Source organism: Eleginops maclovinus, chromosome 7 (assembly GCF_036324505.1).
Source record: "Eleginops maclovinus isolate JMC-PN-2008 ecotype Puerto Natales chromosome 7, JC_Emac_rtc_rv5, whole genome shotgun sequence".
Lineage (NCBI taxonomy): Eukaryota > Metazoa > Chordata > Actinopteri > Perciformes > Eleginopidae > Eleginops > Eleginops maclovinus.
Window position 1 is genome coordinate 1572901 of NC_086355.1, and position 14018 is coordinate 1586918.

At 44.5% G+C, this 14018-nt stretch overlaps 1 protein-coding gene across 12 annotated transcripts in view; it reads right to left on the reverse strand.

Moving 5' to 3' along the window:
• The window catches only part of caska (calcium/calmodulin-dependent serine protein kinase a), a 109708-nt gene that overhangs the window by 62065 nt on the left and 33625 nt on the right, over positions 1–14018 (reverse strand). For all 12 annotated transcript variants that reach the window (XM_063888078.1, XM_063888076.1, XM_063888074.1 and 9 more), the window contains exon 2: positions 1391–1503. In XM_063888078.1, the coding sequence (XP_063744148.1) occupies positions 1391–1503 (113 nt within the window). The remainder of the gene's footprint in view (positions 1–1390; positions 1504–14018) is intronic.

Genomic DNA, 14018 nt, shown 5'->3' on the forward strand with positions numbered 1-14018 from the left:
CTTTAGAGTTGGCCTACAAAAACACGTCATCGCTGCACCATTATATTGTGATTAAATCCAGATAAAGGAACCAAAGCGAGGACAAAAAGTCTCTGTAGGAAGTCCTTAAAATAATCCCCTCTGCTCTCTCATTTGTTCTTATTAAGCCCTGTATCTACCCCCCCCCCACATTAAGCTCCTACTTTTACATCTTTAATGACGTTAAATGCTTTTTACAGGCGTGTGGATTCTCACTGTTGGGGTTTTGAGGTGTGTCACAACTCCAGATAAAACCAGACTTGTAAACATTGCGATTGAAAGTCTCTCTTCCACAGTGTGAGGAGTGTTATATATTGTGTGTAACAAGGTATGTGTTACGAGGTGTGTGTTGTGGAGTGTCTCAGTGTGAACGGCTGAGCTCTTCACGTGTGCCTGGAGGAAGCTTAAGTAAAGCGAGGAGACGTCCTGTCAGGCGGGATTATGAACTCTCCATCAGCCCAGGGAGAATTAGAGAGCAGTAATGTGGCAGGTAAAGCTCCTCTCAGAAACATTAATGATCATGAACTCTCAGCATGTGTGCATGGTACCTGGCAAATGTCAGACCGGATATTAATATAGAAATGATATACATGCTCATAACTCCATATGAACAGCCCTTTGCATGTACATGCGATTAACCTCTAGTGTTGGATTTTCTATGACATTTAAAGGAGCAGTAAAACATTTAGCTTGCTTTGTAAAAGATGCGAGAGCTATTATCATGTCTGTGAATTAAAGAGGACACATTCTGCTCTGATTGGTTAGCTGGCCGCCTCTGTAGTGACTGGTCAAGCCCCTTAGCCTATCACGTACAGTGTGCACGAGTGTTTCATAGTGATTTCACAATGATACAGAGCTAAACAAAGGAAAACAATGGAGGCGTTTCAGGCAGGGGTTTTAACCTTTGCAGACCATTTATATGCACACAAATCTATATAACACACTACAGGAGAGGGCAATAACAAACAGAAGTGATGCCCAGTGAAGAAATGCTATACTTCTTTCCTGGACGAGTACTGTGAAGGTGACCTTTGCCTGCCTTCATAATGAACTGCTTCAAAGCAAACAGCCCAAAGACAACAGAGGAAGACTTCCATTGAACTGAAAACTCCCAAGTGTGTTTGTGTGTGTGTGTGTGTGTGTGTGTGTGTGTGTGTGTGTGTGTGTGTGTGTGTGTGTGTGTGTGTGTGTGTGTGTGTGTGTGTGTGTGTGTGTGAGCAGCAGAGAGAATAAGAAGCAGTCCAGTGTGGAAGAACACACAAACAAGCACAAACCTCTGACGTCTCACTGCATTAACTCTTACTGTGACGCAGAGTGGGTAATAAACCATGATACCTTGAGTCATTTGTATGAGTAATAACAGATGTCTCACCCTCTGTGCTGAGTCCGGGGCTGGAGGTGAACTGGGCCACGTCCACGATCTTGACAGCGAACTGCTGCCCCGTCTCTCTGTTGATGCATCTCCGCACCACGCTGAAGGGACCCCTTTAAAAAACACAGACAAACAAACCTTTAACATGTGGCTCAATATGCAGGTTCCTGCCAAACTCCTGTACATACATTCATATATTTGCACCCGAAGAACTTTAAATACAATTATTTTTCACCTGGATGAAGTGCATTTAGTCCTTGTACTCTCTGTATGCTGTATTTTGTACTGCTACAGTTTGTAGTATTTTGCAGGAAACGAAAGAGAAAAGGCTCTTTGTTTTATTAGATGCTCAACATTCAGCCAATAGATATTCAATTAGATTCCTCCCTGGTTTAAACTGAAGTAAATAAAGTCAGATACTACTCCCCTCCCCCCTTCCCTCTCACTACACCTCCTCCTCCTCCTCTTCCTATTGGATGCATCAAAGTGGAAACATTATCCCAGAGGCAGAGTGTGTGTTATTCTGTTTCCTGCAACACACTGTGCAGCTGCAGACCAACACATGCAGAGAACACCAGACTGCACTCGGCTTCTCATCGCCGGGGTTGCAGGGTGCACAAATGGAGCGCTCCCACCTGAGGAGTGAGGTGGGGGGGGGGGGGTGTCGGTTCGGTCAGCAGGGTAAACAGAGGTGCATCACTCTGGGGTCGAGGGTTAAAATTAACAAGCACACAGGTCAGAGCATTACAGCAGGAACTCCTAAATAAAGCTGCTACTGCACTCACAACACTGTGGAGTAAAGTGTGTGTGTGTGTGTGTGTGTGTGTGTGTGTGTGTGTGTGTGTGTGTGTGTGTGTGTGTGTGTGTGTGTGTGTGAGATGTAGTTTAGCAGCAGGGAGGAAAGAGAGAAGCTGCTGCAGATACAGGTAAAAACACAAAATGGATTTCTTATATATAAACACACACGCTGGAAGCAGCAGGCACACAATCCTATATATTGTTTCTATACCGGCTTGTAGAGTGGTGCAGTGATGATGATTTTTCCATTCAATTTCAGGATATTGCAGAAGATAAGATCTTTTTTGGTACTGTAAAAAGCTGATGTAAGGCTACAAATAACTACAGCACGGTCACATGACTTCAAGTCTCCACCGCTAAGCTAAAGGCGGCTAATGTTGGGCTATAAAGGAACTACAGCACGGTCACATGACTTCACGTCACCACCGCTAAGCTAAAGGAGGCTAATGTTGGGCTATAAAGGAACTACAGCACGGTCACATGACTTCACGTCTCCACCGCTAAGCTAAAGGCGGCTAATGTTGGGCTATAAAGGAACTACAGCACGGTCACATGACTTCACGTCACCACCGCTAAGCTAAAGGCGGCTAATGTTGGGCTATAAAGGAACTACAGCACGGTCACATGACTTCACGTCTCCACCGCTAAGCTAAAGGAGGCTAATGTTGGGCTATAAAGGAACTAGAGCACGGTCACATGACTTCACGTCACCACCGCTAAGCTAAAGGAGGCTAATGTTGGGCTATAAAGGAACTAGAGCACGGTCACATGACTTCACGTCACCACCGCAAAGCTAAAGGCGGCTAATGTTGGGCTATAAAGGAACTACAGCACGGTCACATGACTTCACATCACCACCGCTAAGCTAAAGGCGGCTAAAGGAACTACAGCACGGTCACATGACTTCACGTCTCCACCGCTAAGCTAAAGGCGGCTAATGTTGGGCTATAAAGGAACTACAGCACGGTCACATGACTTCACGTCTCCACCGCTAAGCTAAAGGCGGCTAATGTTGGGCTATAAAGGAACTACAGCACGGTCACATGACTTCACGTCTCCACCGCTAAGCTAAAGGAGGCTAATGTTGGGCTATAAAGGAACTAGAGCACGGTCACATGACTTCACGTCACCACCGCTAAGCTAAAGGAGGCTAATGTTGGGCTATAAAGGAACTAGAGCACGGTCACATGACTTCACGTCACCACCGCAAAGCTAAAGGCGGCTAATGTTGGGCTATACAGGAACTACAGCACGGTCACATGACTTCACGTCTCCACCGCTAAGCTAAAGGCGGCTAATGTTGGGCTATAAAGGAACTACAGCACAGAAAAACGAGTTAACCAAACGTGCCATTATGCTGTCTTACTTTTAGGTTTTAGAAATCTTTCCTGCAGCACGTTATTCCTAAAATCTATCTCAGCATGCATTGCTCTGCTTGCAGAGGAACACCCTGCACAGATCAGCAGGACACGCTGTAATGTGACGGATTAATACCGGAGAGCACATTTAGATCCCTGCCGCCATGAGGCTATTTATAGATGCAGGTTTGATGATCTTTATCCTGAGGGCATGAGGTACAGTGTGTGTGGCTCGGGATCATTTAATATGTTTTAATAGATGGTACTATTTCTATGTCTGGGTTGTGGTACTGATATGTAACTGTTATTTTGACACTGAACAATTCGACACACTGATTTTAAATCCTGTTTTAAACCAACATTTCAAATCAATAAAAACTAAAGCTAATTTTATCAGGTAAAATGTAAAAATGTCCATTAGGGCAAAATAATGTCAGTGAAGACGATAAAACTAGGGTAGGAAATTAGTACTGTTATGTCCGATTGTAGAACTAGCCGAAAAAGCAAGCATCACACACACACTGACGCGCGCACACACACACACACACACACACACCTGCAGCCCACATCAGATAACACTGCACACACTCAGAGACACAACACAGCACCACAGACAGTGACACACACATATACCCTGGCACAGCTGAAGTGTGTGAGTGAGCGTGTGTGTGTGTGTGACTGGTTGAACAGATGGTGATCAAGCTAAAGCTGCTTAGTGTCAGAGGGTGAGGTAGGACGGCACCGTGCCCGAGCGTGGAACACACACACACACACACACACACACACACACACACACACACACACACACACACACACACACACACACACACACACACACACACACACACACACACACACACACACACACACACACACACACACACACACACACACACACACACACACACACACACACACACAGTATAAACATAGATCAAACTGGAGACTGAAATAACACTACGGGAAATGTTGCTGAGTAAGCCGTGACCATGGGGATTGTGCAACGTTTCTTAGCTGGATCAATGCATGCGGACATCTCTAACACACACACACACGGTCATCACCTTAGTGAGCAGACACATTCCTCGGTGTCCCTGGTTCACCATCACATGAAAAGTATTTATTTCACCGGCGGATTCTGAGTGCAATTAGGACATTATGATGAACACACACACACACACACACACACACACACACACACACACACACACACACACAGAGTAAGGTTGTAATTCCACAATAACCAACAGAAATCCATCTTTTCTCCTCCAGTCCATTAACTTACCCCACTTTCTCTCTGGGTAATTAAGCAACTTCCAAATCCTCTCTGCTTGATCATTTAAATGCTAGTAAAATAAGCCAGATTGCTCTGTCTTCTGTCGTTGCGTTTGCTTGATGTGTGTCTGCAAGGTTATAGACTACTTCTTGATCCTCAAAATGTCCTCATAACACACACACAGACAGATTATAGGTCAGTTGCACTCTGAGTTAGGCTAAACCTGACAATATCTGTGTAGTCAACGTCCAGGCTGCACAATTCCTCAAAATGTACTGAAATGCCATTATTCAATTAGCAGTAAGAGAATATTTGTTAAAGGATAGATATGTGACAATATTGTGGAGCTGCAGTCCCGGGCTACACAATTAGAAGAGCCCTTTTCAATGTGCTTTCAGAAGAAGCAGCATCGACTACTTTGATAATCATGTCGACAAACAGCTGTACAAAGCGACTGGAAGTAAAGGGAAAAGTGACAAAAATCACTCTCTTTCTTCCACATTTCCTCTGAAGAGTGTTTGTCTGAGAGCGGTCGGCTCCATGGGGAAAGATAACAACAGCGTGCAAACAATGCATTTGACAATTTCAGGAAGTCAGCGCTGGAGAAGTCTTTGTGAAATTAAACTGAAACTCCAGCAGCAGTAGATCTCATCTCTGGCTCAGCAGCAGCAGGTACTCTGGGTCAGAGGTCTCTCATTAGTAATGCAGTATGCTCTCCACTGCTGCTGCCTTATCTCCCACCTCATACAGTCCCTTGACCTCTGACCCCCCCCCCCCCAAATGTCAGGCAGCGCTCAATGCCTGGAGGAGCTGCAACAAACAGGCTGAGCTGTGGAGATGGGTTGGAAATACTGAGGTTGAATCAGGAGAGAACTTGAGAAAAAAGGAAGATTCAATGTAGGAAAGTTACCGGTAAATGTCAAAGATTCCCTGAAGTGGACGATAAAGCTAAGTTAAGGACGAGAATTCACAGAGACACTGTAGAGTTTCTCAAACTGCATCTCATTTCTGTGGTCATTTTACTGTTGCAACACGTCTGTCTAACAAGATGGTTTCAAATGTTCTCAAGATGTGTATCCATGGGTTATGTTGGACTTGCAGGTGATATATTTATTCTGAGACTTATGTCATTTTAAATTACGTGTGGAAAAGTGATGCTGTGTGTGTTTGTGACCTAAGAAGACAACAGGTTTGGTTTGGATTCGAAAAGCACGGGACATATCCTGCTGATGTTCAGGTGTATATCAGTCTCTACTGGGACATGTCTCCATGCTTTAATGTCCAAAAAGCTCTGGATTTCTCTCCTACTGCCTGAGCTGCAGCACCTCTTTCCCCCCTCTGTCCACCCCATGTTTACACGCTGAAGTAACAGAACATTTCCCCGCTTAAGGATCAATAAAATAACTCCAATCTGCAGCTTTATTCTGCCTTAAAGAAGATTTAAGAGTCACAATCAACACCTTCTGCACACACCAGGCTCACAATTCTCCAAAGCAGGAGAAATGAACTCTAGATAAGCGTCAGAGGAGAGGGGAGCGGCTTCTCAAACCGCAGACGGCTGAAGTGGCGGATCTGGGCGTCTTGGAAGAAATCAGCCGCGGTATTGTGGCGCTGAATGAGGCTCAGCTGCACACAGCGGCAGCCATTAGCGCTGTGAATGGAGAGTCAGCTGCACACGGGCCGCTCTTCTGATGATTCCTGCACTTCAGCCAGCGCTCGCTCAAATAACAGGAAGGAGGACGAACCGGGAAGAGGGAGAAAAGTCCTGAACACGCCTCCTCCATGTTTCCAGAGTCGATCTGAACTGAGAGCATGCACCGGCATTTAATTGGATTTATTAACAGTGAATTATGCAGGCCCCTATAACCAGAGTTCCTCCAAACTGTGTTGATCTCATTACTTTAAGGTCTTGACTCTGAACCGTTTGTCTCAGGATTATGATTTATCATCTTATTATGGTCTAGTAATTACACTAAATGGGTTCCTGAAGGTCGCAACATGTTGCTCTTCCTTTAATTCATCGTCAGCGGCTTGCTGTTGATCAAATAAGAAAGTGTAGCTCACAGTTTTAGACGTTTTAAACTCTACTTTAAGGCGGATGTGCAAACACTTGGCAAACTTACAGCGTACGTTACTGTAATAAAACATCACATGCATGCTGGGCATCAGGCCTGCACACATGGCATTACTGATGTGTTATATGACATGCATTAAACTATTTAACTCAAATTCAACCTGACAAGCCTATAGAGTTTGTATTAGGCCGTCACGATTGAGCTTCATAATTAATTCTTTGTGATGCGTCCGCTGCTACTGTAATTGCTGCCAGCGTCCGTAACGGTGATGATAAAACACCTGACCCACTTCTGAACACCTCTCCTGGATCACTTATCCTCTCTGCACTTCTTTTAATGCTCCGTTCTGGAAAGCAGTGAAGGAAGAAAGAAGTAGAGCAGTAGTTTTATGACACATTTGTGGGTTTGTTTGGTGCGTATGGCTGTAAATGATGTTGAATGCAGCAGAACTGCAGTGCATTAAAACTGTGTGAACTACATGTCGATATTACGGCTTCTCCACACTCAAATTTCCAGACGTTGGAGAACATGTTTGACCTGTTTCTGTTTTAAAAATCATGTCTTACAATCGGAAATGTCGAGAAAGCCATCAAAGAAATGTGCATTTACCAGTTTTTACCTCACAGGGAGAAATCTAGGAATACAAATATTTTTCCTAACATAGCTGATGCTTTCATGCAAAGAGAGTGCAACTAACCATTTAGATACAAACCAAGAACAGTAAGAGAACTGCAAGTAACCCCAACCCCCACATGCTTCATACCTAAGTGAGAGGGTTTTCCATAGTCATTAAAGTATTTAACCTCGGAGCAATCCTCCATACTTGGCCATACTGCGTAGGAACCCTGAGAATGGCCTCCAGTATAAACATGTTTGACCTTTAGTCTCCCAGTTCACATCAATAAGCACACCTCTGCAGCTGACCTCAGGTAGGAGGTGTTGCAGTGACTCCACTCTGACCGACCCAGAGAGAGGAGGGGGGCTCAGCAGAGAGCAGAGAGCAGCGCATGTGCTGCAATGCATCCCACGTCCCGGTAACCAACGGGGGATTTACGACAGCATCAAAAAGATGGGGTGCCCTGCAGTGCCCGCCGTCTATCTGCATCTCTGTGTTTGTGTCTGTGTGTGTGTGTGTGTGTGTGTGTGTCTGTGTGTGTGTGTTGGCGTAGTAAAACGTGATTTGCAGGCCGCAGTCCTTCCCAACTTCTGAGTGCATCAATCACGCTGCGTCTCATTCCGTAAATGTCACCGGCTTTACGACACACACTAGTCCGGAGCAACACTCACACTCAGGGAGGGGCCGGTTTAAAATGCATTAAACAGAGGTATGCAGTTAGGAGGAGAAGGAAAGGAAACATCAACAGGAGAGGATGCTAGAGTAGAGACACTACATACTGATATACACCTGAACATCAGCAGGACAGGACTCTTTAAAGTAGAGACTCTACATACTGATATACACCTGAACATCAGCAGGAGAGGACTCTTTAAAGTAGAGACTCTACATACTGATATACACCTGAACATCAGCAGGAGAGGACTCTTTAAAGTAGAGACTCTACATACTGATATACACCTGAACATCAGCAGGAGAGGACTCTTTAAAGTAGAGACTCTACATACTGATATACACCTGAACATCAGCAGGAGAGGACTCTTTAAAGTAGAGACTCTACATACTGATATACACCTGAACATCAGCAGGAGAGGACTCTTTAAAGTAAAGACACTACATACTGATATACACCTGAACATCAGCAGGAGAGGACTCTTTAAAGTAGAGACTCTACATACTGATATACCCCTGAACATCAGCAGGAGAGGACTCTTTAAAGTAGAGACTCTACATACTGATATACACCTGAACATCAGCAGGAGAGGACTCTTTAAAGTAGAGACACTACATACTGACACCTGAACATCAGCAGGAGAGGACTCTTTAAAGTAGAGACGCTATATACTGATATACACCTGAACATCAGCAGGAGAGGACTCTTTAAAGTAGAGACTCTACATACTGATATACACCTGAACATCAGCAGGAGGGGACTCTTTACAGTTCACTCTTGGACTACAGCCAGCAGCTCCTGATAGAGACGACGGTCACGTTCTCTGAGCTGTTAGATTAGACGGACACTTCTAGCATGCCAATTTATCCTAATCTCACCAGGATAAGAATCAGTGTCAACAATAGAATGAAGACATCTTCCAAGGAGAAGGAAACCGGTTTTGCATTGTGAGGAATCTCACACAGAGGAAGCATAAAGAGACAATCACACCCTGACTTATCAGTGATTGCACACTGAGGTTTAAATAAAGGACTGAAACAGAAGGTGTGAGGAAGCGTCAGCCTGCAGGAAACATTCAGGAGAATCCACACTAAGTGAAACTCATTCTATATTTACACCTCATGGAGAGAGGGGGAAGTCAGAGAGAGAGAAGTGAAAGAATGACACATGAAGGAAGCAATTAGACAAACAGATAGTCTATACGTTTCCTACCAACTGCACTGTATTCACTTTTTAGCATTTTACTTAAGAATCCAACGTCTGAAACGTATTGACTTACAGCGCCTTAAAGCTTGTGGAACAAAGTTAGTATTGCATGTAGGGCAATAGTTAAAATGTCACTACGGACAATAATGCTCAAAGAAAACCAAATTCATTCGTAAAAGCATCGTCCAATTTTCAGCAGGAAGACGCAGAAGACACCACCGTGACTTTTATGACGTTGTTTCTGTGCAAAAAAATACAGATGCTGCAATTTTCATTCAACTTAGACGCCATCTTTGAGTCTGATACTGATTTATTTATACAAATCCATGTGTTGCAGCTGTAGGCGGATACGGCTGGATACTGGAAACACCTCGACACGCTCAAACCATTGCTCCACTCCTTGCGTTTTTGTGTTCATTTTCACATACAATACATCCAGGAGCTTTAATCGCTGATGGTTTAAGGATATAGCAGTGGGAAATGTTGCAGGATTTCAGGAGAAATTGCAGTCAACAGAAAGTTTGAATCTTCTAAAAGTATCTTTTCATGGACTTGAATAAACGCGTTGGTCAGGAGGAGAATTTCACACAAAAAAGCTGGATAAAAAAGGCAAGAGGTTCCAGAAATCCTCCTCTGAGGGGCATGAATATTCACACGGTAACCTATCCAGCACGTAGAGACTGCAGAGTCCGGGGGAGAGCTCCAGTGGTTTGGCTCTGATGCATGGGGATTGTTGAATAGCGGTTCAAACTGAACTGACAGCTTTTAGACATCTTTGATTGGCTGTTTATTTATTTATCTGCCTCCGTCTCTTCTCACTCATGTAGAAACACATATTGATTCAGCTGCGGACAGAAAAGCTTCAATCAAAACTGCTCTCACCGGCTGCACTGCCTTTCTGACTCTGTAAATAAAAGGTAGTGGTTCCTGCCAAACCGGTTAATGCATTCAACACAGAAGCATCTGAGGACATCTGTTCTAGAGGTGTGACATTTCAGGAGTCTTCAGTTCACTGAAAGAATAACTACACACACACACACACACACACACACACACACACACACACACACACACACACACACACACACACACACACACACACACACACACACACACACACACACACACACACACACACACACACACACACACACACACACACACACACACACACACACACACACACACACACACACACGGAAAACGAGACAAATAAGCAAGTCAGTCGAGAGTGTGCAGAAAGTGAGAGTCAGAGAATACAGATGTCCTGAGGGCGGATGCAACTATAAATCTGGTGTTTGATACAGACCGGCTGAGCAATGAGATATATTACGTTGTTGGCCGGAGGCGAGGCGGTCCTGAAGATCTCCCAGAAGAATATTATAATAGAGTTGTCGGGTTCATTTGTGTCCCTTCTTCTGACTGAAGGCCACGTCGAGTTTTCAGATTCAAAATACTGCGAGGTGAGTTATCGAGGACCGAATTCCTACAAACCCAACGGTCGTTCTCCTGTTTGGAATTTAAATAAAACCCAACCATTTGTTTTGATGCATCAGTACGTGCTCGATTTCGTGTCTGATTGCCTGCCCTTGGAAAAAAGACCATGTCGGAATAAGTTTTAACACTTTATATGTCGCCTCTTGTTCCTGGTGTTCTTTAATCCAGAATAAAATAAATCAATGACTGGAAAAAGCACGATGTGAACATACAGTCCATATGTAAGGGAAGAAATCAGGAGTGTGTGTGTGCGTGTGTGTGTGTGTGTGTGTGTGTGTGTGTGTGTGTGTGTGTGTGTGTGTGTGTGTGTGTGTGTGTGTGTGTGTTGGACTTTTAAACAGTGCAGGATTCAGGATTTCATTTCAGTTTTGGGATGAAACCCGGCCAGAGTCATTTCACTAATGTGATTATCGGCACCGATGGGAGCAGGAGAGGTTCTGACCCCGTCTCCCAGTAACTGGTTAATCTCGTCCGGAGCGGGGTGGAGAGAGAGAGGGAGGAAATGTGCGAGAGCTTTATGTGCTTTAGTGCAGTTTGAGCACTTTACGTCACACTGACAGTGATATGAGACGCGCCCCTCGTTCCCTTCAGCGTGCTGGCTTCCTGCGCTGCTTGAATTGAATGTGGGAAACCAGTGAGGGAACGGTGCACCATTACAGATCCATACCAGTGGATTGTTGCATCTTCATTGGGAAGAGAAGGACTTATGTGGGTAAAGCAGCTACTAATAGTGCAGGAGAGATGGTTGGTGTGTGTGAAAGGGATCCAGCAGTGCCGCCAATTCAATTAAACATCTGACATTTCCCAGCATGCTCTGCCCGCCCAGGGGTTCAGACACAGGAGGAGCAGAACAGTGAGACACACCGGCGCAGGCGGAGAGGAAGCGAGCAGGACAGATAATTAAATGTGTTCATCAGAAGCAGACGGGGAGAGAAGGAACTCTACAGCGAGGAAACTGCAGCCACACACACACACACACACACACACACACACACACACACACACACACACACACACACACACACACACACACACACACACACACACACACACACACACACACACACACACACACACACACACACACACACACACACACACACACACACACACACACACACACACACACACACACACACACACACACACAGGCCTTTTCTCTCTCATGTTCACTCTAATATTCAGATATTTTAATCACATTCTGATTAATTGTGCAACCCTAATCCCCCCAATTTCCAAACAGCTCTTCCATGTTTCCCCCCCGATCGATGTCCGCCCCCGTCCCCTCTCTGCAGCCGTGCCGTCATCCCTCTCTGGTTATGTAAGGAGCAGAGCGAGCAGCTTATTTACGCTCCCATGGGGATTACAGGCAGAAGCTTGGACATGCTAGCACCTGGAATGCTCACTGACAGTCCACACCCACACACACACACACACCCACCCACACCCACACCCACACCACACCCACACCCACACCACACACACACACACACACACACACACACACACACACACACACACACACACACACACAGTTGAGAGGCTTTCACGCTCTCAGAGAAGACGCACTTTGATGTTTTCATGCAGGGTTAGCATTAGCATTAGCCACCGGGCTTAGACAGATAAATAAGGTCAGACCGTCGAGGGGAACGACCAAAGACGCCTTTAATATTTCGAGCCCAGCTTATGTTATTTTGATGCTTTTAAAATAATGCATGGCGGCAAAATGCTAAATATTCCTTATATCTGTAAGATGCGATGCTCGGGGGGTTTCGATTTATTTTTCTGTCGAGTCAACCATCATGCTCTCTCGGTGTCCTGCAGGATGCAAAGAGAGGAAGATCAAACTTCACAGGAACAGTTGGATTAAGTTGTTTCATCAAATGACAATGCTACGCTGAAAAAAGCTGGAAATATTTTTTAAAAGGGATAAAAAACTCCACAAACTTAAACCAATTCCTTTAAGAGCTGCACTCCTCTTCTTCTTCTCCAGCCTTTCTTTATCCACTAATTTATTCGTTCATCAATTCCTTCTCCAGCCCGTCCACTCCTGTTAATTACCTTAGCCTTCTTTATTCTCAACACTAAACTCTCTCAGCTGCTGTTCCTTTTTAGATGAGCTTCATTTCCTTCAAAAGCTTTGTGCAAAAACAACAGAACAGTCGACATAAAAGATGAAGCATCGTATGAATAATGGGTTTCAATCCAAAAGGCACCAAATATAAACTGACAAAAGAGAGAGGGAACTGGAGAAATGACTCCAATGAAACCAAGAGCATTCAAAGACATTTATCTTTAGCATTTGATCTGTTTAGCTTCTCCGAGACTTCGAGGACAGCTGCTTCAAACCTGAGTAAGATGATTCCCAGGTGATTTCTGTGCATCAGAATTAATGCAAAAGGTGCATGACATCAGTTAGCATGCTGCTACCCTGCCTCCAGGACTACACTCTACATTAGCATACTGCTAGCTGCTTTTAAACCAAAGATTGCCATCATCAGAGGCTGCCAATCAGAACGCAGCTCCTCATTCCCAAGAAACCATCCTCTCTGTTTCATTAGACTATCATTTTGAGCCAAAGTCTTTCCTGTTAATTAGAAAGAAACGGGACCGAATACCGAGCGCAGAAATACAGGCTGCTCCAACACGTTCAGGACGAAGTCTCGGTAAGATTTGCCTCATAAGTCTCTCATGGCAGGTTCACAAATCTGATTACAATCAGTCTTTGTTTTTCACGGACGAATCAAGGTCAGCGAAGAATGTCGCTTAGCAACCGATTAACACTCCAGAACAAAAAGCACTTTTTTCTCGTTACAACAAAGTTAGGTAGAGAGACGGAGGACAAACAGACGGCTGATTCAGTGAACTTTTAGTGCAACTTCAGCCCATTTAAGGGGATTTATGAGGTCGACACTGTGAGCTCTGTCAACCAATATTTGAGTGGTTCATCCTCAGGTCAAAGTGGATGCATCTGGCAAATTTAGAGAAAATAAGACGTGCTTTTGGACTACAGATGTCACGTGAACCAATTCAAAACACTCATTTGTGTAGTTGTTGGTATGAAGAAGTGTATTTTATAGTACAGATTTACTATTACCCTTTTTTACCGTGGAATTGAATTAGCATTGA